The sequence below is a fragment of the Rhododendron vialii genome, chromosome 11a (genome assembly GCF_030253575.1).
Source record: "Rhododendron vialii isolate Sample 1 chromosome 11a, ASM3025357v1".
In the NCBI taxonomy this organism is placed as follows: Eukaryota; Viridiplantae; Streptophyta; class Magnoliopsida; order Ericales; family Ericaceae; genus Rhododendron; species Rhododendron vialii.
In genome coordinates, this window is record NC_080567.1 from 14,613,670 (window position 1) to 14,640,294 (window position 26,625).

Consider the following 26,625-nt stretch of genomic DNA (forward strand, 5'->3'; position numbering starts at 1 on the left):
TTTCATGAAGAAATTTCTGCACCATCTCAGGATGTACGCATAGCAAATACGGGCCTGTAAAGGATTTTCTGTATAACTTACCCTCTGGGGACAGCCAAAACCTAGCAGATTTGATCTTTATCTTATGAGCCTCCTTTTTGTCAGAAGGGAGTATCTCGTCTCGTAAGAACTCTATGATTGGGTCCATCCAACTTGGTCCTTGGTTCACATCCAAGACCAAGTCCACACTTCTCCCAATGCTCGACTCACTCAAATATTCTACTGCCACCTTCCTTTTGAACTCAGTTGGTACAGCTGTAGCCAACCAAGCTAACGAATCTGCTTGAGCATTTTGTCCGGAACTTATCTGTTCAATGTATGCCCTTTCGAAGGTATCAAGCAGGTCTTTGGCTGCCTGTACGTAGGCTTCCATCTTTTCACTTCGGGTTTCATATTCCCCGGACAGCTGATTAACCACAAGTTGTGAATCACAATACACCCTAACCCGTTCTGCTTTTAGGGTTTTTGCACTCCTCAAGCCAGCTAAAAGTGCCTCGTACTCCGCCACATTGTTTGATGCACTAAAATCGAGTCGAACAGATAGTTCGATCAGTACTCCTTCAGGAGGAAAAAGGACAACCCCAATTCCTGAACCAGTATTATATGCTGATCCATCAACAAATAACTTCCATTCCATAGGGTCCTGTTCGGCTGAGGGTTGAATCTTCATGGGTGATGTCTTAGTCGCCTGTTCCTTTCTCGTAGGAGGTAGGGGAGCCACCGTAGGAGAAAACTCTGCCACAAAATCTGCCAATACTTGGCCTTTGATTGCTGTGCGTGGCTGGTAATCGAGATCGTACTGACTTAACTCGACGGACCACGTCGAGATCCTTCCCGAAAAGTCTGCTTTTCGTAGTAGTGATTTCAATGGAAACTCAGTATAAACCACAACCTTGTGGCTTTGGAAGTAGTGTGGCAGTTTCCTTGTGGCTGTTCTAAGTGCCAGGACAAGTTTTTCTAAGGGCAGATATCTCGTCTCTGCATCCAGTAGCGTCTTGCTAACATAATAAATAGGGATTTGTTCGATTCCCAAATCCCTCAACAGGACTGCACTTACTGCATGCTCAGAAACAGCTAAGTACAAAATTAAAGACTCACCTGGCTGTGGAGTTGACAAAAGTGGGGGCTCGGCCAAATACTTTTTTAGGTCCTGGAAGGCATGTTCACACTCTGCTCCCCATTCGAATCCCTCCCTCTTTTTTAATAATTGAAAGAAGGGTATGCACTTGTCACTTGACCTGCTGATAAATCTATTAAGTGTTGCAGCCATTCCAGTCAACCTCTGGACTTCCTTAGTGGCTTTGGGACTTTGTAGCCTTTGTAGGGCTGCAATTTGATCAGCGTTAGCCTCAATCCCTCTCATGGTCACCAAATGGCCCAGGAACTTTCCAGAACCGACTCCAAACGCACATTTCGAGGCGTTGAGTTTCAGTTTGTACTCCCTCAGAATTTCAAAAGCTTCTTTTAAATCAGCTATATGCCCCCGTTTATCTTGACTTTTCACCACCATATCATCTATGTAAACTTCCATAGTCTTTCCAAGAAGCCTTTTGAACATAATGGTTGCAAGTCTTTGGTATGTTGCCCCAGCATTCTTTAGCCCAAACGGCATAATACTATAGCAGTACAACCCTCGTGGTGTGATAAATGAAGTCTTCTCTTGATCAGGCCCAAACATAGCAATCTGATGATATCCTCGATATGCATTGAGAAAACTCATTCGCTCATAACCAGCGGTTGAGTCAACCAACTGGTCAATCCTTGGAAGAGGAAAACTATCTTTTGTACATGCCTTGTTTAGGTCTGTGAAGTCTACGCAGACACGCCACTTCCCATTCTTTTTCTTCACCACAACGATGTTGGATAACCACTCTAGGTAGTAGACTTCACGTATTGCTTTGGCCTCCAGTAAACGATCGACCTCTTCAATTACTGCATCCAAATGCTGCACGGCTGCCCTCCATTTTTTCTGAATGATCGGCTTATGCTGAGGATCAATGTTTAAATGATGACAAATCACACCTGCATCTACTCCGGGCATTTCCTCTGGTACCCATGCAAATACATCAACATATTCTTTCAGAAATCTTATTGATTCAGCCTTTTCGTCCGCTGGTAATGATTCTCTGATTAAGAAATATCTTTCAGGATCAGTCTCGTTGATCTGAATTTTCTCCAAGCCTTCAACCACCTTTTCAGCCGGACTTCTTCCAACATCCTCGATAGTTGGTTGATCTGGTATTTCTAATGTATGAATGTGGTGGGCCTTTGGGGCTCTTTAATGATGGAAATTAAACATTGTTGGGCCACTTTCTGATTGCCTCTAAGTACCTCAACCCCATTCGATCCTAGAAATTTAACCATCTGGTGATAAGTCAAGGAGACTGCTCTCATCTTGTGCAACCATGTCCTCCCTATAATCGCGTTATAGGAAGAAGGAACATCGATAACTAAAAAATTTGTCCTTAATACCACTGATCCAGCCCGAACAGGTAGTGTTACCTTTCCAAGAGGCCAGACTGCTCCTGCACCGAACCCAATCAAAGGTGTCGTAGATTGCTCTAAGTCTGTTTGGGTCAGCCCCAGCTTTTTGAACGCATCGTAGTACATCACCTCTGTACAACTTCCTGAGTCCACTAGAATCCTCTCAATGTCATATTCCCCAACTCGCAGGGTTATGACCAAAGCATCATTGTGGGGTATTTGGACTTCTCCCAGGTCATCATCTGTGAATGCTATGCTATCATTGCACACATCATTCTCTCGCCCTCTCTTGTTTCCCAGTCGCATTACATGCTGGTCGTGCTTGACTTGCCTTTGTAACAGCCTAACTTCATTTCTCGTATAAGGTGTGGCCAACCCATGTATCATGTGGATTACTCCTTTAGGATTTTGCTCGTAACCCAGTTCCATGGCTTTCCTTTTCTCCTTTGGATCCTCCTGGATAAATTCCTTGAGATAGCCCCGAGAGACCAAATCATCAAGGTGTCTCTTGTACATCTCACAATCCTCAGTCATATGGCCCCAATCTTTATGGTAACTGCAGTGCTGATTCGTAGCACGTTTTGCATCCTTGTCTCCGTCTAAACTCGGGGGCCATTTAAAATATGGCTGATTCTTTATTCGATAAAGAATCCTATAAATTGGTTCCTTCCAAGCCGTAGTGATAGAAAAGAAAGATTTGGGGTCAGGAGCTTGCTTATCCTTGTACGGCTCTTTCTTAGCCTGCCCATACTCCCTTCTCTCTCTATAAGTTTTGGGCTCTGGCTTATCCAATTTTTTGACAGGTGCCTTCGACTGTTCGGCAACAGTCCTGCCATCCTCACGGAGTATGTCATCCTCCATTCTGGCGTATTGCTCTATGCGTTCCATCAGTTTAGCCAACGTAGCTACTGGATGTTTATTCAATGAGCGACGCAGCTCTCCCCGAACTGGCAAACCAGTCTTGAAGGTGGCAATTGCATACTCCTCACTGCAGCTTTCAATCTCGTTGAAAGTTTCCCAGTACTTCTTTGCATAATCCCTGATCTGCTCATTTTCCTCCTGCTTCATGGTGGAAAGACTTTCAAAAGTCTTTGGGGCTTTTCTGCTAGTCAAGAACCGAGCAGTGAATTCCTCAGCCAATTGCCTCCATCCTCGTATGGATCGTGGGGCCAGTTTATGAAACCAAGCTAATGCCACCTTGCCAAGACTGAAGGGGAACATCTTGCATAAGATGGCATCATCCCCCTCATGCATGAACATAGCCTGTTGATAGTGCTGTATGTGAGCTACGGGATCCGTATTTGTCTCGTAAAGTACGAACGCACCGTGCTTCACTCTGCTCGGCAACCTAGCCTCCTGTAGCCTCCTTGCAAAGAGGGAGGCTGCAATATTACTTAGGGCCTTCCGCGCTGCTTCTCGTGCAGTTACTGTCCCATCCTCGAGCTCCTTTGACTTGTGAACCGTAGTCTTGACCCAATCAGCATTTGGCCTCTCGTACCTGTCCCGATGATGCTTCCTTGTTTCCTCCTCTTCTGGGGTGGAACTTTGGTTTCTGCTCCTCCTTTTTTGTGAAGAAGCCCTTCTTTCCGGTGTTCGGCTTTTACTTCTGCTTCTCCTTTTTCGTGGAGAAGCTTCGTATTGCCCAATGATAGGACTCCTGCTCCTTCTCCCTCGTGAATGAGCCTGCTTATGGACTACCAAAGTCCGTCTGTCCTTTTGGGAATTCCTTCGAGAAAGTCCGGAGTCTTCTGGGTGCTCTCGTACCCGTTGCAATTCCTGTATCTCGTACTCTCGTTTTCTAATCAAACGAGCGTACTCCTCGATTTTCCTTCTCTTTTTATCAAGGACATCATTATCATTGTGTATACTTCTTGAATGGGTGACTGACTCTTCTCTTCGATGAGATTTACTCCTTCTCGTGGAGTCAGTAGCAGTTTTGTCTCCTTTTTCTTTGGAGTTATCTCTGCCATGTCTACCAGTGGGCTTTCTCGGAGCACTTGGTGGGGATTTATCTCTTCCCCCATCCAACTGGTCCTTTGGACTAAACGGAGTAACTGAATCTTCTTCCATCATGATTATTTTTAAAAAAATTGGTTCGTTTCCCACAGACGGCGCCAATTGTAGGGGGATGAAAACAATTGATGTTTCGGATCACCTTGGATTGCAACGGCTTATTCGTGCCTTTTCACCGGAACCCTAATTCGTCGTCAGAACCCTAATCTGCAAAATAGATGGGGGGTGAGTGCACCTCTGCCTCTCGTGGCAAAGGCCCTTCAATGGCAAAGTTAGTATCACGTATTTTTCAATAAACCCTAATTATCAGTAGGAAATATCAAATAATGTAACGTATTGCGTACCTTTCACATTTAGGTTTACCTTATATTTATAGATTCATGGATGCTTGCTGTCGAAGCTTTCCTGTTGCCCTAGGATTCCTATTTCGTATAGGAAACCCTGGATATCAAGGACTCTCGTTCCTTAACCAGTTCATTACTTTAATCCTTGTAGGACTCTTTTCCATAACGGGCCGAACATCCCATTCCCGTTGAGTATCTTTTCTAAATCCTACTCTCTCGGGATCTTATTCCTTAACGGAATACCACCGTTTCTGGACCCTTCCAGAGTGTTTCCTTTTCTCCAACATCTGATTGGATTTCTTTCCCTGTTCGGCTGTCTCATCGCCGAACAGACTGTATAGACCAGTCACTTCACATGCAACTGGTTTTTATCGTTGTGTTTTGGACAAATGACCTCACATGTCTTCTGTCTTTATCAGCTGAAAAGACTGCATGGATCAATGACTTTCCATATCATTGGTTCATATCGCCGTTCACCACACTGCCCGGTGATAAGTCCTGTCATACTTACCGCGTGATCCCAAATATCACGTGTTCGGCAACTAGATGTATCTGTTCGGGAATACCTCCCTACACTAGGTATTATAATCCATTCCAACCTCTCCTCTAAGTATATTAAGTATTTTTATGCTTAACCCTATGCCCCGAATGGACCCATGCATCGAAACCATGACGAAAAAATGAAATCTGGACGCGACCTTGCGGCCGCAACCTTCGGGCCGCAAGAACCAGGCCTGAGTTTGCGGTTAGATGCTTAGCCGCAAGGTTGACTCGGTCAGACCTTGCGGCAACTGTTGTTTTGGTTCGAATCGATTTTGCGACCTTCCGAATACTATTTTTGACCCCCAAACTATTTTTTCTAGACTTTTTATATCTCAAAGATCATAACTTGTTAAGGTCATATTTTTTTTATTTAATTATCTATTTATTAAATTATTTATTAGTTATCTTTCAAAGTTTACAAACGAAAAATAGTTACGACCTTCCAAACAAGGCATTAACACCCAAACTATTTTTTTCTAGACTCCCTGCATCTCAAAGATGATAATTTGTTAATTTAATAATTTTTTTAATTTATTATTTATTGTTATTTTTATAGTATTTCCAATCGAAATTACTTTACGACCTTATAAACCTTATTATTAACGCCCGAGTAATTTTATTTAGACTCCATACATCCTGAAGATGAAACTTTGTTAATCTCAGCATATTTTTAATAGTAAATTATTTATTATCTATTTACTTCACTTTCGGTCACTTTATTTAACGCTTTCATTTAAATTAATTCCACGACTCTCCGAACCCAACTTTTTTACACGCAACTGGTTGCATAGGACCTTTAAGACTCTTATTAAGGTCATGTTAATTATTCTAATATTTTTATTTAATTAATGTATTTAATTAGTTTTTAATAAATCTAATTACTTAGAAATAATTAATGTGAGCCTAGAAAATATTTTATTAATTTTTTTATAAAAATTCCACTTCATTATTGACATTGTACCATACAAGAATAAGGGTAACGACCCATTCATAAAAAGTTGTGTGATTGCATTGCTCGTTAATTATTTTAATTATTATTTGATTTAATTGTATATTGCACCGACACTTGATTTGAATGTTAGAATGGACCCTAGAGACATGGGGTGGTATGCGAATAGAGTTCACTTAGACGATGCTAGGTAATGGATGAATTGGAAAGTTTTATTTTCTTTAGAATGTCTGCAAGCGGGATTTTGAGATGTGATGAGTTGGATGTGATGGTTTGAAACTGGCAAAGTAAGCCCAGTGATGAATTGATACTGGCAAAGTAAGCCCAGTGATGAATATGATGATTGTGATGTGATGCAATAAGATAGGCGAACCCTAATTATTATTCGGGCATGATAAGCTTTCTTTTGTTGTAATGAGAGGGATACACACTGGGTACATAACTTAGGTGCAATCCGCGACAGCAAAAGAAAGTGAGCTCATGGGACAGGGCATAGCTAGCGGTTGGGGAGGAAAGATCCCGCGGAGGAGATCTTAAATTACACGTCAAGTTAATGGATAGTAATAAACTGTTTATGTGGAATAAACTCTGTTTTACTTTTTCGCATTACTATTATCCTGCTGCTTGCTAACTATAAAGTAAGAGGGGTAGTTGGGTTGGATTATACTACGGGGTGAACTCTTTCACTCAGGTACGGATTGCCTGGCTTCCGTGCCAGATTTTGCAGAAAATCAGGAAGAGACACAGAATGCCGAAAGTGAGCAATTCTATGCAGAGGAGAATCCAGAGGTGGGAGTCGAGCCAGAATATGCTTGGGATCCGTATCAAACCTAGAAGACGGCTCGATTATTTTGTTTAGTTTATTACTACAAAGACTAATTTCAGTATTTCTACTATGGTTTGTAATAGATGAATCTTTATGATGAATTATCCGTTTTGAATTTTGAATTTAATTTAACTAATTTTCAAAAATTAATATTTTGTCTCCGATTTTATTTCCGAAAATAGGGGCGTCACAGATAAGTATCCTAAAATATCTGCATGTGCATAGCCTAGCCATGAGACATGCCATCTCTGAACAAGAAAAGTCCCGTCTTCAACTAACGGACAGAAAACGGGTTCCCGCAACTCTAATCTTGACCAAACAACCATCATACACTTTGGAACATCCAATTTAAAACCGGAACTGATATTTTAAATGAACCAATATTATGAATGAAAAGTCGTAAGAGTGGATCAAACACTTAAAGTTATCCCATTGACCTATTTTTTTTAGGGTCACTCGAAAAAATATTTGTAAATTAATGAACGAGTGGAATTATTTTTGTGGGACGTCAAAGTGGGCTCCACAAAAATCTGTGCACAACCTGTGCATAAGTTATCTGTGTCAATAGAGTTTTCAATCATTAAACTATGCGGATGAACTTAACTTAAATCTGAAAATTTTGTTCTTATTTAAATTTTTATCGCATTTGTTAGTTTTGCGCCAAACTTTTAAGAGTTATTGACTCGTCTCGACAAGAGGAATCGAAAAAGTAATTTTTTTTTTTACTTTTACCCAAGTATTTTGAGAAATAACTACTTTTTTATTTTTTTCTTTTAAAACGTGGTTATTTCTCAAAATACTTGGGTAAAAGTAAAAAAAAAATACTTTTCCAATTCTTTTTGTCGAGATGAATAAATAACTCACAAAAGTTTGATGCAAAACTAACAAATGCGAAAAAAATTCAAATAAGGGCAAAATTTTCATATTTAAGTTAAGTTCATAATTTTCAAGTTTTTTTTTTTTAAGAACAATGTTTAGAAAGGATATGATGCTCTAACCCTCACAGACACACCAAATGAGAGCACCAAATTTGATGAGCCTTTGTCGTGCTTCGAATATGGTGATTGAACACACTCATCAATTAGTAGGTCCCTCCATTAAGTATAATTAATAATTTATTTTTTAATCAATTATCATATTGGTCTTCTTGTGAAGCAGTTGCAACCACCATCTTCGATAAGTGATGGAAAACAACATATATCTCTTCTTCATATTTTAGTAGTTTCAATGTAATCACTTTTTTTCGAGATTTGAATGAATAAGTGATTGAATATAGCTACGCATATTCTGTAGATGATTTTAGACTTAAATAATCATAACGGTGTTTGAAAATTTCCTAGTAGATAAGTGATTGTACGTGTATGGTTCATGATTTTAAACTTCACATTTTTTAGGCTTGATCCATTCAAGGGTACCGTAGCAAAAAGGTTTTAAAAAAACCTAATAAATTAATAAAGTTTGAAGAATGGGTTGAGTCACAACTTTAAAAACAATTACAAAAAAAAAAATCAAATTGCAGCATAGGTCAACAAAAACTATGTTTGGTGTAAAAGTAAGAAGAGTGCGTGGGGATGCTCACAAGCAGATTTGTGGGTTGGTTAAGACTCAAGAGTCATAAGTTAAAGAGCCCATATCCAGTAGTTACACAAGCCCATAGTTCAGAAATTAGGCCTGCTAATTAATTAACTCCCCTATTTTGTTCTGTTTCCAGTAGCGTGCAGTTAACTTGCTAATGTTTGTCAGAAGAGGTGTTGGGTCAACTGTGTGCTAATGGGAGTTTTCTTCCCCCGTGTGGGGTTTCTGGTGTTCTTTTGACTATCTTTGTCATAGTCGAAGGTCTGTGTTGCTCTCTTTGTTTAGAAGTCGGTCATGGCCGATTAGCTGGCAAAGCCGTTGCGAGGCTCTTGTGGGTGATTTTGGGTAGCTAGGCCTCTTGTTTGGTTATTTACTCCCCTTGGGACGAAACCCAACTTCGATGTATTCGGCGGTTTTCTGATATAATACAACTCATACCATTTTGGCAAAAAAAAAGCATGCAAATTTAAATCATCACTGTTGTGGGTTTTTCGACTTCACATACGCTGCGCCTGTTGCTCTACTTCTATTGTTCATGCTTTGCTAGAGCCGTTCCGCTAAGGTTCTTATATTTTAAGTACTTATTTTCTATTTTACGAGATATGTCATTCTCTCACAATATATACATCACTTTTAATTCAAAGAATAAGTACTCATTTTTACTTATTTTTCTTAGCGGAAGAGAGTCATCATCTATTCCAAAATCTTCATCCCACTTTTGGATGACTTTGCACATCAAGATTACACAACACTAATTACAACATGAAGCACAACTACATGATTACACTAGCCACAACTTAACTCACAAATTTGAGCTCTACCGTTTACATCTTTATCACATAACAATACCATTAACTCCAACTTTTTTTTTCATTCAACTTGATCCCGCATTTGGAGTTCTGATCACATTCTTCATAGGGCTCTTATATCTCTTCCTTGTTTTTGGGGGATTAGCTTAGATTTATTGATCATTATTGTAGATCAAAGTCCTTGCCTTGAAAACGCTGAGTTTTTTTGTTTGTTTTAATTTCCCCCCCTAAGAAATCAGTAAGAGGAGATCAGTAGCTGGCGAAGATCAGATGGCAGCTTGTAGAGGTGAGACTCCACTCAAATTAAGTTATCGAGTAAACATGGCTTCACTGGATACCAAACCAAATATCAAATATGCCCTGCCAAAATATCAAAATAGGTTTGTCGTCAAGAAAATCATCAACCAACCAAAGGAGCAGCAGTGTGTTTCTATGAAATGGTGGCTGAGACATTCAAATCACTGAAGAGATCAAGTACACTGATGCTCTTATAAGAAAATTGAACTACCATGAAGGGAAAAAAAAAAAAAAAAAAACCCTCAAATCTCACACCGAGGAGAACAAGAACAGTATCCCCATGAACGTTTAGCTCTTGCAATTTCTAAGATGCAAAATTGGGTTTGTGGCTTTGAGTAGAATGAGCACTAACAATGTCAAGACTTTATGCATTTTTATGTGCTTGAACGATATATATACCGGCCAACAGACTTGGGACCATGATATGGTCTAACCTGTAAAAGAACAAATAAACATCAAGTCAGGAATTTGTTTCACCACTGAGTCGTTTACGGAATTCTCAATTCACAATCACAATATTAATGTCAGGATCAATTAGAAGTTTATTTGCCAGGATGTCCTTGCTGTGCAAAGAAATCGAAAGACCCGAAATGCAAGTTTGTACAACGTAAATATGCGAATCTATCATACTTTCCTACTACGCCTTCTTCCACCTCCACTCTTCTGAATGCTGTGGAATACAGGGGGCAAAAAGAACCACGCCTTGCAAATGCAAGTTTGGACATACCCCTCTCACAAGTAGGTCGTTCATCGATGTAAAATTTGTATCCATGGAGTTTGGTTAATTTGGTGAGGACACAGAAGTACTAAAAAAAACTACTACTATGATATTTAGTGCTAGTACAAAATTTGCGATTGATGTACTCATTGATACATTTGAACTAACCTAACCCCCATATATACACTGATTATATCGACGATATATCTAGTATTTTACGACTAACTTATCATTATACCACGTTTGTATAGCCTGCTGCTATATCGCATAGTATTAGAGATATTTTAAACCTTGACATCAGCACTAATAAGCACTCCATTTATTCAAATTTATCAGAAAGAATTCAACTTTTCAAGGGGATATTCACTAGTCATTACACCTGGAAAACTTCAACTTTCTCAGAATTGCCGTTCAACGTTTTTAGCATTGGTACTTTTTGATAACAGGTGGCTAACTTACGCGCACATCGAGTAATCATGGGGACCATAAACTTACCGTCTCCTAGCAGGAGCACCACTTGAAACCGGAGCAAATGCTTGATATGGACTGGCCCCAAAGGAGTTGGTATTTTAATTCAAAAGAGAAGCAGCAAAGCAATTTTTTTTTTTTTCTTTTTCCCCGGATTAGGTTTATTAATTAATTTGTCAAACTATAACAACAGGAATATTGCAAAACTCTTAAAAGTTTAGAAGCAGGTTAACCAACCAGACAGAATACAGATCACACTAGAAACACACAGAATATTGACAAAGAGACCAAGAAACACTCTTAGAAAGGTTTTGTTTTGTATGAACATATTCAATTTCACCCGCCCAGTACCCACCCCAATACCCTTCTAAACGATACAATCAAATTGTACACCCAGTACCTTTGCCAAGAGTATGTCACAACACAAATACTGTATAAAAGAAAATTCCAAATAACAATTGGCTCCCGGACCCAAGAGAAATGATATGCATGTAATAATGTACCTAAATTTATACCTACCAATAAGAGCTCTACAATATGCATACAAAAGCTTATTTGATATAGGCTCGTTAACTAAACAGACAAAGGTTAAAGCATTTTAATTAAATCTCATAAAATTTTCAACAAAAAAGCTATAAACACCGATCAAAATGAGGACCGATTGTGCACATACCGGCATGCGAGGTCCACTCTGGGTCCCACACGAATAATCCGAGCTGTTCAATAATTTTAAAACAATTGGAACTTGTCTTGTGAACTACTCCTAATATATGGAGTAGTTCAATTCAGAACGACTCGACTGATAAAAGATACTACTACTCCAGAAAACACAGAAAATTGGTCCATGTGAAAGCTAATAAAGGTACCTGAGGATTCCAATAGTAGTTCAAGCCCAAGAATTATCAAAAGCAGCAGAAGTAATCGCCTGAGAAAACTCCTGAAAGCTAATCCGACCATCCCCATCCGTATCCGCCTCTCTGATCATCCCCGTCAGCTCCTCCGCATTCAAAGCGTGCCCCAGCTTCGCCATCGAGTGAGCCAGCTCCGCCGCGGTGATGTACCCGTTCCCGTCGCGGTCGAACATCCGAAACAGCTGCACCAGTTGCTCCTCCGTGTAGGGGGACTTGGCCGGGAGGAGCTCTGGCGCCACCAGCGACACGAACTCCGAGAACTCCACCAGGCCGTTGCTGTTGGTGTCCGCTTTCTGTATCAGGGTTTCGAGCTGGTCGGGACTCGGTTTCAGACCCAGTGATCTGAGTAGGGATCCGAGTTCGAGCTGAGTTAGGCTACCATCGTTGTTCCGGTCGAACGACCGGAAGATTTCTCGCAACTCTGCCAGCTGCTCGTCGTCTAGTTTCACAGGTTCCTTGCTCATTCTAAACAGCTACCTCTATATACCCCTCCCTCAGTATATATGAAATCTAATTATATCGGGTTTTAAAAGTCGATTTGAATGCAAAATCCAAAGTACAACAATAAATCTAGCTATTCTAATAATACTGGCTTTCGCCTATAAAAAATATTACGGCAGCAAATATGTAATGGTAGTTATATCGAGTTATTCAATGCAAGATCGAGACTATAACAACAAATTCTAACAATGTTGACTTTTGCACGAATATGAGGGAAAATATGCAAGTTTAGCTCTGCTTTCTCGTTCGGGGAGCCGATCCAAGAAATTCGTAATATTTTCCTTTCTTTTCCCCAATTGGATCCGTTGATCGCCCAACATTCATTCCAATTCTCTCTCTCTCTCTCTCTCTCTCTCTCTCTCTCTCTCTCTCTCTCTCTCTCTCTGTGTTTTTGAGATTGCTCTTAGTAATTATTTCTCCTCACCAGATCCGATTTGAGAGTGGAATTTGAACAAATCTACTAACTACTCGGATCGGGCACAGCAATTTGATGCGTCTTTTTCTACTCTGATCAATTCAGTTGGGAGCTTCAGACAAATTAATAGTACTACTACTCCTACGGTTGGGCATTTGTTTGCGTAGTCAACACCGACACCATTACATCAACAACAATGAGTTGATACAAACTGAATTATTTTTCTTATAGGAGTATTAGAATTAGAACCGTAAACGAATCACGCAGCTCGCGAATTCGGCTCGACTAGTTTAATAAAGGACTCGAGCTTGAGTTCGAGTTTTCGGCTCGTTCGACAAAAGTTCAGCTTGTTAATGGAGGCTCGACTCGATTTAAAAGGCTCGTTTAGTAATTGACTAAATTCAGCTCGTTAAGACTCGTATCGAGCTCGAGCTCAAATTTTTGATTCGTTTACAGGCCTATTAAGAACCCACACACTAAAATATTTTTTTTCAAGTCCAAATATTTCTTGAGAAAAATTTCGAAAGGGCAAAAATACCGAGTCAAAAGTGGCGCCAATCTCGTGGGTCTATCACCGCTGCTATAAGACTTTGTCAACCGTCATTTAAATTTTGGGAGAAGTGGGTAGTATCCTCTATGATCGAGTCTTATTTACGGTGTTACAACTGGATTGTTTCCATTAATGATTCGTTGCCACGTCATGGTACGGTTGACGTGGAGAAAAGTGACGGTGTGGAATGGTTGGCTGTAGATTGGAGGGTGCAGGAAGTAGTTAAAAGAGGGTTTCGCAGAGAAGTCTAGAGGTAGGTTGAGGAGAACGGTGTCGTCGTGCCGGCATTAACAATTTCCGAAGACATAGGATATATGGGCTGTGGACCGAAAGTGAAATATATTTATGATTGGTGGACAATTCAATCCCCGGGGATAAGAAGTTTGAGAGTTGATAAGGGTTATCATAAATTTTTTTATATTTATTGAAGAAAATCTTATGCTTTATTATTCTTGGGAAAAAGGGGTGGCGGTTGGGATTTGAACTTTCACAAAACGAAATGTGCATTGCCACGTCCACCACTGAGGCAACTTCATCGTAGGATGAGTATAGTATTCACTCCGTTCCAATCTAAATGCACTCTATGTGAGACCGTGTAACTTTGACCTCAAAAAGTTGAATCTTTTGTAATATATTTTTAGACTTTTTTGCATCATTGGAAAGTACTCACTAAGATCCTTTGAACGGTGCAAAAAAAAATTAAAAATTTATTCCAAACATACTTTATTTTTTAGATCAAAATTATACGGTCTCCCATATGCAATATTTAAATTGGGACAGAGGGGTTCATATCATGTGCTTATAGTTTATTTTTTTTATTTTTTATTTTTATCTATGAAAAATAAGGATGTACAAGGTATGTTTAACAAACAGGTTGTCTTCAAAGTTCAAAGTTGGAACCGTTTGCGTATTTTTACAAGCCAAAAAATTAATAGAAAATTTAATTTTGAAAATTAAAATATCATATACTCAAGGAAATAAAATAATTAAAAATAATGCAAGAACTTAAAAGTATCACTTAAATATCACCATTCTTGCAATTTTTAGCAGCTAAATTAGTAATTATACTAGCATAATCAATTTTTTTCTTCAATCAATACTACAAATTAATTGGAAGAATTTTTACTGAGAAGGCGAACTATTAATTACTTAAAAATTAATTGCCTACTGTATTTGAAGTTTTTTTTTTCCTTTGACAAGTATATTTGAAGTTCAACCAAACTCGCCTATATATAATTGTGCTTACAAATCTTGACTTTCAAATTTTGACCAAGGCTAAATATTTCAGTATCTATTACTCTAGAACTTTTATGTGATTCTATTTCAACTAAAAAAACACTCTCTAAGCACAAGCTTCACACTAATAAGTTACTCCCCTCATCCCCAAAATGTTTGTCCAATCCACAAAACGAAGACTCCAAAATAACACATTTTTTGGAAGATAAAATTCACTTTTTTTTCATAAATTAAAATAACTCATTGATAACTAGTACATAATACATTGTTGAATTTTCTTGAAAAATTTGAATTATTGTAAAGTCCTCGTTTTACAGATCAGACAAACATTTTGAGATTGATGGAATATAAAATTAAAGTTAATCACAAAGTACCCTCGTATGCAAGACAGTTGAGTCTACTTTTCTCTATACTCACCACGAGCCATTCCCACCATGAGCCGCCTGCCGCCCCTCCTCACTGTTCCAGTAACGTCGTCAACTTCAAGGAAAGGGTAATTCAGGTAATTACAAATGCATCACTTCGCGGTCCTTCCAACCACAATGTTACACCATTCGTGCGAGTCCTCCTTGCGCAACAAGGAATTCTAGTCAAATTTTGTATCACATCATCGGTAATGGACACCAATCATTAGGAACTTCATGCAACTCTGTTCAGCATCAGTAAATAACCTAGTGTAACTCGGCTCAGATTTCGCCGAGACTCATGTGGAGTGGCTGCTTCGGGTTGTGTGGGATTCATACAGGTGGCCTTTGCCTGCACTTCCCGCTATGGAGTCTGCTTTGACGTCCTGTCTTCCGTTTAAAAGAACCTACAAATTACACCTCTTCCGTTTGGGCAGGGGGGCCCGCCTCATCCATCAATGGAAAGATCCCCATATGCGGCGTGCTAAGGTATCGTAAAAAAGTTCTGCCGGATTGCTTCAAATTCTTAGTGTGATTGCGTAACAAAAGGCAAGCTGCGAGCAAATATTTTCAGCAAGATCTAGACGACAAGGGCGAGCTGCAGAAAGCATAAATAAAAATGATGCTAGTTTCGGTTATTAGTGCCACAATCCAACGCAAGCAGGCACCGCTGGCAATGTTCTAAATGGCGCTAGTAGGGCGGAGACCCACCTCCAAGCGCCAAGCCGCCTAGGCGGCTGCCTAGGCGCCGCCAAGCAATTCGGCGTTTTTTTTTTTTTTTTAACAAACCATTATCCAATCAAATTATATTCTATGTATCCATAATACAAGTTCAAAGTTCTACATAACCATAATGCAAAGTTTAATGTACAAACCCAAATGAAATTAAGTAGTAGCAACTAGCAAATAAGTTGAATAAGACAATAAGTAGAAATAAACGAGATCGGAGATCCCTAATGCCAAGTTAAAAGTTCATCTCCTTTCTTTAACTCTTCTCCTCCATACCCTTCCAAAACTTGATCTACATGAGTTTAATTCTATACATTTTAGGCCGCCAAAAGCCTCCAAAGACGTCGATGATGCCGCCAAGGCGGCCGCCAAACCTCCCTGGGCGCCAAATCGCCGAGACCACCATGGCCGCCTAGGCGGCCGCCAAACACCGCCAAACCTCCTTGGGCTCCAAATCAAACGCCAAGGGGTATTGGCGTGGCGGCAGGGTACCTCCAAGCGCCTAGGCGGCCGCCATTTAGAACAGAGACCGCTGGTCAGAAACGAGTAGGCCATCTTCTGCCAGCGGTAGGGAGGCTTTAAGGGTTAGACAGATGAGGATTTTTACAATGTACTAGCAAAGACAAGCGAAGAAGTGAATTGCTGAAAACTTAAGAGAAACAATTGATGAAAAGGGGTGTCTACAAGACTAAAAATGGAGCATCATTTTTCAACTTTAACTCTAATGAAAATTCGGAAAAAGGAAAGACAAAATGCAGTGTGCATTACGCACCATATATTGCCCTAGGAAAGGGAGAGAGAAAAGGAATTCCACAATTGACATATATTGGATTTATTGTTTCACAATTACAATCCCTAATTCAACTTTCACTCAATTGTATCACAACCAGAAAAGGAATATTTTTTTGACAACTCGGTATCTGAAGATAGAACATCATGAATAACGACACTAAAAGTTGAATCTCTCTTTCCGATCCGAAAAAATAAACAAGGTACAAAACCAGAGGATATACGAGACTACAATAATACAAACAGGTTATACAACAGATCAATTTTAATCTTTAGAAAAGAACGTCAATGTAACTACCTGGGTTACTTTTCTATAAGATGACTCCCTTCTTTAGCAAGCACAAAAAGGCCACCATCCCCTCTTGAAATCCGAAGATCCTTGTCAAGGTATGTTGTAAGAAGCCACGATTTTGTTCGCTCACCCGGAATGGGAACCTTCAAAGGAGGCTGACCAGAAATAGCACGAACGACACCTACCACAGCATCTTGCAGAGGACTAAGAGACTGTTGCAGAGGAGACAAATTGATACTCTGCCCAAATATATCGACATTCTCTGGCAGATCGATGCTTGACTTGATCACTGGAGGCTGAAGTGTCCCTTCCTTAAATTCAACCTGCAAAATTTTGCTGAAAACTTAACCTACTGATTTGATGTGATTTCTTCATTCATTGCCATCCAATAAAAAATCATGAATTGATTTCTAGTTCCCAATGATTTGTAAGATAAAAAGCTTTTTTATCAGTTAAAAATTATTCTCTTAAGGGAGATCCTATTTCTAAATGAATTGGAGAATTCCACAATAATTCACAATAACAACATGCTAGAAACAACTTAAATATTCGTTCCACTTCACCCATTTTGTTCAAGATTTTCCAGAGCAATCTGTTTTTTTTTTTTTTTTTGTGTCAAATTCCAATTGTTACTTTTCATCCAAACTTGTCACTTCTCATCAATAACATAAGCACCCCAAAATGATCTTCCAGGTTTCCCAACTAGAGTCTGTAATTTTATTTTATTTTTTTTTTTTTTGGGGGGGGTAAGTCTTACCCTTTTTTTTGGGAAAGAACTAGACACTAATTGTTTCTCCCTTTTCTTATAGATCATCTGGGGAGCTGCCTTTGATAATTCAAACATGAGGGAAGAAAAAACATACCATCATTCTTGTAACAAGGATTGAGGAGTACCTGTATTCTTGAAGGAGTCCGAACTTCAAAGCTGGCAGAGGCACTGAAGGAGAAAGTGGCAAAAGGGCTGGAAAATGTGACAGCATTCTCTATGGAACCAATGCTAGTGTTAATTGTTTGGCAAATCCTTTCAACCTTCAAGAAAGGTGTGGTGCCTACTGCCAAAAGGGGCAACAACTCAGAAGATGCTGTGTACCTGATGATCAGAATATAATATAAGGACAAGCTCAACTAAATTAACATATAAGAGATATTTCAAAGATAGTATCATCAAGTTTCTGCTGCACATTCATCGCACACCATCCAGGATCAATTAACATTTGCCAATCATACAAACATCACTTCGTCACAATGTCACATATGATGACTTTTTAATGAAACTCAATCCCCCGACTGATACCAAATACTCCCTGTGGTCCATGCCGGTGGCAGAAGGCATCTTATTAATAATACATATTAGACAGCTCACTACTCTAGTTTTCTCATTTCTGATGTCTGCACTGCAGTTGACCCAGCTCCACATGCAGAGATGATAGCCAAGTAGTGCCATTTCACCTAAAAATTGTCTGTATCCTTCAGTAGATAATCCTAATTATCACGAGCCTTAGCAAGGACGTTTAGTCAAAAGACCGCTACACGTGTTTTCATCAAAACAGATTTTGAGAATTGGTCTGTCTAGGGATCTGTTTCAATGCTTACTAGAGTGTGTCCTATTCCACCAAACATCTTTGTAGCTACACTTTGCTTCACGCAACAGAAAAAGGTATCAATTGATTGCTGCAACTTCTCTCTGATTCAACTACAAATTGGCATCCACATGTATAGATGATTATAAGTGTCTCGTCAACCTTTTATAGAGATGTTACCATTACCTTAACTTTTTAAAACAGCATCCAATGCTCAATATCCGTAAAAATTCATACGCTAACTATAAATTTTTCGGCAAGTTCATGCATTAACACTACAAAGTACAACATTTACGTAGTTTGCAAACTTGTATTGTTTAGTTCATTTCAAACTTCTTGAGGTCGCCACAGAACACTGGGTTCATATTCATGACTCTGCCCATGAAAAACCTTCTTTCCCAACTTTAACATCCATGATCAGAAAACACGTTAGGACATAGATTCCTGCTACACAGTTGGAAAAGTCATTTCACACACTTGAGTTGTACTCAATATCCTATAAGTAGAACTGTCTACGTAGGTTCATTTGGCTTATTTTGTGTCACTCCCATGGACTTAAGCTTCAAGCAAGATAGAAGTTAGAGAAACAATCATTTGTATGCTTCAAGAGCTACCATAGATCTGTCGGCCATCGAGATGAATTAAAAATCTCCAAGGCTGATTAACACTGGAACACAAGTTGCGGTGTACATTACTTCGGCGAGAAAAGCTCAAGTCTGTGGAGTGTGGATTTACAGGTGGTCTGTAGCAGTGTCTCTTGTAACCGCTTGATTTACTTAGTTATTGGATTTATGCACTTTTACGGCATCTAGGCCTAGAGGTTGTACTGTAAGCATTTAAAATCTTAATTTTAAAATCAATAAGAACGTAAAATTAACTAAAAACTATACAAAAACAGAGACAATAATAACAACCCTTAATTAGAATTATCAAAGCTTTAATAAACCTAGATGTATACATGAGAATATCACTATATGAGCAAAGCTCATTTTCTCTTAACAACCCAAAAGCTATGTCTCTATGTAACCTCTATTTCATAAACTATTTTTTTCCAACAAAAAACAGGCATATCCATACTACATGTTAAATGATATTTCTATCAATGTGCGTGGATGGCCTTAGTTACCCTCTCTCTCACTCTCTCTAGCATAATCTATATAAGTAACCAAATAGGAACTCCCTCTCATTTCGAGTACAGATTGATAGGTTGAGAGAGGGAGAAAGTATAAAGATCCATTGGCCATTTGTCCCAAAGAAGCATAAGCCTCACATGAAATGCGTAAAAAAGCGCAAACCACACACCTTGCATAATTATCCCGCAGACTGGTGTATGCCTTTGGAGGTTAAAGAATAAAATCGAAAGCCTTGAGGCGCTATTTGGAAGCCAAGCCTTGATGTGAGCATCGTTGCAAGACTCAAACTTAGCTTCTGAGAACATTGATTCTAAGAACCAAGACATTCAACACTGGCTTCAATTTGTGACAATGAATCCAACACTTATACATCAGAGGATGCACAAACATGCAAACTGACCTTCGTAAACTGACCCATAAGTATGTCCTGTTTCTTCACATTTTGTCAAATCAATCATGTCATCAGTGTGCCTCTTACCTCGCAAGCCCTCAGGTTTTACCAGTCTTATTGTTTCATATAGAACTACCACCAACTAAAACTCCCTCAATAATGGCCAATGGAAGTTTCCAAATTGTCTACTATCTAAAGTCTTTAGGTGCTAATTTCCAATAAGCTCGAAACATCTCTGCTACTAACCTAGATGACTTAATTGTGATAAGTTCTTCAAAGGTAGCCTTTGACTGAACACAACAGATTCACCCAATATACCAAGCAATTTTTCTAGGTTCCCTGGAATTAAGCTGAATGAGCTTTTCAAGGAATGACAAATCTAATACTGCCTCCGTCCCATTTTATTTGTTTGCTTTAGACCATCCAACTTAAAAGGGAACACAATCACTTAACTTCAAAGTTTTGAACTTTGCAAAAAATGTCCTTCCATTCAAATTAGACATGTTCAGCTCTTTGAAAGAAGGGCGAAAGAGGAAACTCATGCAAATTTCAAATTTGCACTTTGAATTTCTAAAGTGGACATACAATTTGGGACGTGAAATAGTCGAAAAGTGGACAAACAAAATGGGACGGAGAGAGTTTTGTTTCGTTGCAGGGAACCATACATTAGAAATGTAGCCATCCAATTCAGGTGAACGGGCAAGAAATGATCATTTTTTATCTTCCCATAATCATTCTCGCGAAACAAACACTACCTTATCTTTCAACTACGTTGCCTGTTAAGGAAATATAATCCCATATTGCCTGGGAGTAGAATGGGTGATCACTTAACTTAACATAATGTTGTCATCGTGGGATGATTGTAAATTTGTTAAAAAGTGGGGTAAAACAGCCCCCACTCTGGTACCATGTGCATTCCCATCAACACAACCACCAAGCATTAACCAACACAGACAACAAATATAATAAAACAACACAGTAACGACAAACTTACAACAAGACCCAATTCCCGTCAAGAACCTCCACGGCCTCCATCGGGGCAGGGGTGGGATTCGCCGCCTCCAGCTGATTAACCAACTCCGACACCTCCGCCCTCACCTCCGGCGAAGCCCCAAACCCTAAATCCGTCCCGTAAACCGTATCCGCCAGACACCTCTTCAGCTCCACCAGCTTATCGTCTTCACCCTCGACAGCCGAAGCTGGCGCACTGCCGTTACCGGATAAAACGTAGCCATCGGAACCACCACTTCCGACCCCTCCCCACTCATCCTCGTCTTTTGGAGGGTCAGCGTCCGATAACTTTGTTGGGGGCTCGGTATCCGGCTCGGACTTCTCGCCCCACTCGTCTACAAATCCCGTTGATTCTCCGGTGGCGTAGAAGCGGAAAGAGGGAAATCTGGGGTTAGAGCAGGTGGTGGTGGTTTTGGGGAGGAGAGAGAAAGAGAGGGAATGGGGGTTGGGGGTGCGGAGGAGGGAGGAGTGAGTTGGGTTAGGGTTAGGGTTAGGGTTAGGGTTAGGGTTTTTGAAGGGGAGAGAAGGAGGTGAAGTGAGGAGCAGAGCCATACTCTGGAGGTGGAGACGGTCTCAGGGCTGCCGGCTGTGAGGGGAAATTGTGTGATACAAGTATAATTAGGAGTCAGATATAGAGAGAGAGAGAGAGAGAGCGTTACGTGAATGATAGCGTAGAAAGTAAAAAAATGATATTGACACTATGAAAATTGATACAAACGCTTTAAAATCAAAATCAGTGAATTTCAATTTCACTTTTCTTTATTTTTTTTTTAGCTAAAAAATAATATATTGATAATCGTGAAAGTAGATATCCAAATATGTTTATCAATATATTTATTATCCTCCACTTAATAAATAGAGATTAGCCGGATCCTAAAAAAAATATACTTAGGAGTACTTTTTATGTGGTTCAGATAAAAAGATGAAAAGGAGAGATTCATGTCTTTCATTGTTTTGGTCTTATTTTGATTTGAGATAAAGATCCAAACAAAGGATGGAGTAAAAACCTTGGGGGAATTGCATTTCAGTGGAGGGAGGGGCAAAAAATGCCCAACTCATGAACCATTTTTTTGAAATTGCTCAATTATGGGAAGAAAAACAATAATTCCCAAGACATGAAATTGAAAGTCAAAAATACCCTTCCCTCCTGTCATGAATCAAGGGCAACTTAGATTCATACACGGGGCAATTTTGATTCATACACGGGACAATTTAGAGGGCAACTTAGGTTCATACACGGGGCAACTTAGAGGGCAACTTAGATTCATACATGTGGCAATTTAGATTCATACACGGGGCAACTTAGAGGACAACTTAGGCTCATACATGGGACAACTTAAAGGACAACTTAGGCTCATATATGGGACAACTTAGGCTTATACCCGTTTCTTTCTAGTTTACCTGGGTTTTTTTTCTCTTTATTTCATTTTCTTTCTTTCCAGTTTGAATCTTCTTCTTCTTTTTGTTTTTTTTTCTCTTTATTTCATTTTCTCTCTTTCTATCCGACTGTTTTCTTTTCTTTTTTTTTTTGTCATTTATAGATTAAAAAATATAGTTACAAAAATAAGTGTTTCAATTTTCAATCCATTTGAACCTGTGCAAAGATATTACTTTTTTGATCATTTCATCATAAATTATCGTAATAAATTTTTCGTTCTAAGGCCTTTCAATGTACATCTTAAGAGAACTATAAAACTAAATAAGAAATTTTAGGGTACTCGTTGAAACTTTAGAGCCAAAAATTTACTACAACCATTTAGGATGAAATGATCATAAAAATAACATCTTTGTACCGGTTCAAACGGATTAAAATTTGAAACACTTATTTTTTTACATTATTTATATATTAAAAAATACAGTTAAAAATTATGTATTTCAAATTTTTAGCTAAAAAATATAGTTGAAATACAAAATCCTCTTTTTATAGCCTTCAGAAATAACATTTTTGGCACACGAATCAACACTCTAAGCATGGGGTGTAAGTATTGTCTCTAATGAATCCGACTGTTTTTTTTCCCATATACATATTAAAAAATATAGTTAAAAAAATAAGTGTTTCAATTTTCAATCCGTTTGAACCAATGCAAAGATATTATTTTTCTGATCATTTCATTCTAAATGGTCGTAATAAATTTTTTGGCTCCAATGCCTTTCAATGAACATCCTAAGAGAGCCTTAAAACTAAATAATGAGTCTTAGGGTGTTTGTTGAAAGGTCTTACAACAAAAAAATCCATTATGACCATTTAGAATAAAATGATCAAAAAAATACGATTTTCGCCCCGGTTCAACTGAATTGAAAATTGAAACACTTAATTCTTGAATTATATTTTTTAATATAGATGTGGTGTATTTATAGAAATTAAATAACTAAAATAAAAGTAATTAAATAAAGAAAGAAATTATCAAGCTGTGTTAATTTAAATTGCCCCATGTATGAATCTAACTTGCCCCGTGTATGAACCTAAGTTGCCCTCTAAGTTGCCTCGTGTATGAATCTAAATTGCCTCATGTATGAACCTAAGTTGCCCTCTAAGTTGCCCCATGTATGAATCTAAATTGCCCTCTAAGTTGCCCCGTGTATAAGCCTAAGTTGCCCTGTATATGAGCCTAAATTGCCCTCTAAGTTGTCCCGTGTATGAGCCTAAGTTGCCCTCTAAGTTGCCCCGTGTATGAATCTAAATTGCCCCATGTATGAACCTAAGTTGCTACCCAAGTTGCCCCGTGTATGAACCCAAGTTGCTCCGTGTATGAACCCAAGTTGCCCTCTAAGTTGCCCCGTGTATGAATCTAAATTGCCCCGTGTATGAACCTAAGTTGCTCCTGATTCATGACAGGAGGGAGGGGTATTTTAGGTTTTCAATTCCATGTCTTGGGAATTATTGTTTTCCTTCTCATGACTGAGCAATTCCAAAAAAGTGATCCATGAGTTGGGCATTTTTTGCCCCTCTCTCCACTGAAATGCAATTCCCCCAAAAACGTTTCTTATCTTTCTTTTTTTTGTTTCTTTCTTTGTTCACACAAATACCTCTATGATTCCTGCTCATTAATATTTATAGCTTATAAGAGCATTCAGAGTGAAATAATCAAAACCAAAATGTTATTAAGGTTAGCACTTAGCAATGTTTACTCAAAAGAGTACTCACATTGCAATAACCAAACCTAATAACCTCTCAGCAATTTATCAAATTTTGGCTTTTGAATAATTAAAACTAACCACCTTTTATCAATAACCAAATTTTCTCCTTCTCAATCAAGTACACCGTCATTATACAAAAACTTTCACTTTCTTCTCTTTTTTCTCTTTCTCAACAATGTTTTCAAAAACTAATTTTAAAAAACTGCCTTTTTCAGATATTTTTTCTGTTTTTTTCAGAAACTTTTTTTACAAAAAACTTTTTTTTTTCAAAATTTTTAAAAAGTATAAGTAAATAAAGTGTGTTTTTAAAAAACTGTTTTTGAAATTTCAAAACTCTTTTACACCAAATTCTTTTTAAAATACTATTTTTTACAAAAAATTCTTTTTAAAAAATTGTATTTATATTTTTTAAATTTTCAAAACTGATTGCGTAACTACATTTCTTTCAAAATTTCTCAAAATTGCATTTACAGTTTTTTAAGTGAACAAAGTGTGTTTTTTGAAAAATTATTTTTTGTTTCGAATGTTTTTTACACAACAACTGCATTTTGTTTTTGAATTTTTTTTAATACAATTGTTTTGTTTTTCTTCAAAAACTATTTAATAAACTGTTTTTTTCAAAAAGTATGCATGAAATGAAGAAAAAAAGTGTTGGTTTTGAATATGGGCAAAAACTAACAAATGTGGAAATTGATATTATTAACTTTAGCGACCTCTAAATGGATAATCAAAATCTGATGTGGCATGTTTTGATTATTCACATTTGCTTATTCTACAGTGATCTCTAAGAGCATCCATTGTGGAATAACCAAAATCATAAGGTTGTTAAAGTTAGCAATGTTCCCTCAAAAAAGTGCTCACAGTAGCATAACCAAACTTAACAACATCTTAGCAATTCATCAAATTTTAGCTTTGAATAATCAAAACTTGCAACTTTTTGCCAATAACTAAAACCTTCTCTCTCTCTCTCTCTCTCTCTCTCTCACACACACACACACACACACACAATCTCTCAACAATGTTTCTAAGAAAAATATTTTTAAAAGAAGTTTTTTTTTTTCAAAAATAGTTAATCCATTTTTCAAAAACTGTTATTTTAAAAAGAAAAACTGTCTTTTTTTCAAAAACTTTTTTGGAAAAGTGTTTTTCAAAAAAAATATTTTCTATTTCTAATAACATGATTTTATTAGTTTGAAAACTATTTGAAAAAAAATATTTTATATGGTGACAAATTTTAGATTTTTATAGGTTGAAATGGTGATGCGGCAAGTTTTGATTATTCAATGTTCGATTATGCCACTGTGGATATCTACATTACTAACCTTAGCAACCCTTTAAATGAATAATCAAAAGGTGATGTGACAACTTTTGATTATCCAATTTTGATTAGTCCACTGTGGATGCTCTAAGCACAACCTGATAACCAAATTTGGATTCTCGAATTTTTGGAACAAATTGGTTTGAATACTGATTGGATAAGTTTCAAATAAATCCTTTTACTAGCATAAAGCATAGCACGAGACAAATTTAAGTACACATGATTAAATGTTTGTACATCACATGTGATTCAATACGAATTCAAGTATACACGCGGTGGAATTAAATGGGCTTTGCAAGGAACAAAAATCATAGTCATAATAATTAGATCACTAATTGGATAAGTTTCAAATAAATCCTTTTATGAGTTTTTAATATTGGGGAGACCTATGGTACACACCTCTTAATAAGTATGTACCAAACGCATCATCTATATATTCCCTTGGATTTGAGATAATCTAATTTTAACCGTTCAATTTTTTAATTAGAAAAGGGCAACCTGTCTAATCGATCATCACTTACTCTATTGTTGAGTTTATTTCTCTTCTATCTTTAATGGGCTTTCAAATGCGGTCCAATATCAATTTGGGTGGACTAGAAATTGGGGTTTTTAGGAATTTTTTTTTTTACTTTCTAAACTATTAAATTTAAAATTATGAAAATAATAAAATAATTTAAAACTAATTTAATAAACCAATAAAGTTAGACTGTTCGATATGATCAATTTTTTAGTCCAATTTGATCAACATGACATTATTAAATAATAATGTCTTCTGATACGTAATTGCTAATATCCGATAATCTTTGATTTTAGTAACAATGTTGAATATCGTAAGACTTGATATCCTAACGGTTTAGATCGATCATATATCCTAATAAAAAAATTAAAAAACTTAAGTTAAAATTGGTCATACTTTTGATAGTCATACTCAATCCATTTCACCTGAAAGGTCGAACCCAAATCATTGTCTTGAGACAGTTGAATAATTAATTTTTTAGTGAACTCTCATTTTGTGATGACCCGAATTTTTTTACATTGCCTTAAAACAAATACATCTCCAATAATTACAAGTCCTCAATATAAATATACATGGTGGGCCTAAAAACCTACAAAAATTATACAGATTTTCTAAAAGTCTCTATAGAGCTTAATCCTTCAAATA

At 37.8% G+C, this 26,625-nt stretch overlaps 2 protein-coding genes and 1 long non-coding RNA gene across 3 annotated transcripts; 1 reads left to right on the top strand and 2 right to left on the bottom strand.

Moving 5' to 3' along the window:
* Positions 1-9,926: 9,926 nt before the first annotated feature.
* Positions 9,927-13,093, bottom strand: LOC131307677 (probable calcium-binding protein CML18). The gene is made up of 2 exons (XM_058334310.1): positions 11,932-13,093; positions 9,927-10,313 (listed from the first exon to the last, which is right to left on the bottom strand). The coding sequence occupies exon 1, from the start codon at positions 12,438-12,440 to the stop codon at positions 11,952-11,954; it is 489 nt and encodes a 162-aa protein (XP_058190293.1). The 5' UTR covers positions 12,441-13,093; the 3' UTR covers positions 9,927-10,313; positions 11,932-11,951.
* Positions 13,094-16,610: 3,517 nt separating this feature from the next.
* LOC131307678 (plastoglobulin-1, chloroplastic) lies at positions 16,611-21,649 on the bottom strand. Its single transcript, XM_058334311.1, has 3 exons — positions 20,991-21,649; positions 17,787-17,982; positions 16,611-17,215 (listed from the first exon to the last, which is right to left on the bottom strand). The coding sequence occupies exons 1-3, from the start codon at positions 21,557-21,559 to the stop codon at positions 16,904-16,906; spliced, it is 1,077 nt and encodes a 358-aa protein (XP_058190294.1). The 5' UTR covers positions 21,560-21,649; the 3' UTR covers positions 16,611-16,903.
* LOC131307679 (uncharacterized) lies at positions 17,204-21,608 on the top strand. Its single transcript, XR_009194195.1, has 2 exons — positions 17,204-17,343; positions 17,479-21,608. It is a non-coding gene; the product is annotated as an uncharacterized LOC131307679 (long non-coding RNA).
* Positions 21,650-26,625: the final 4,976 nt, after the last annotated feature.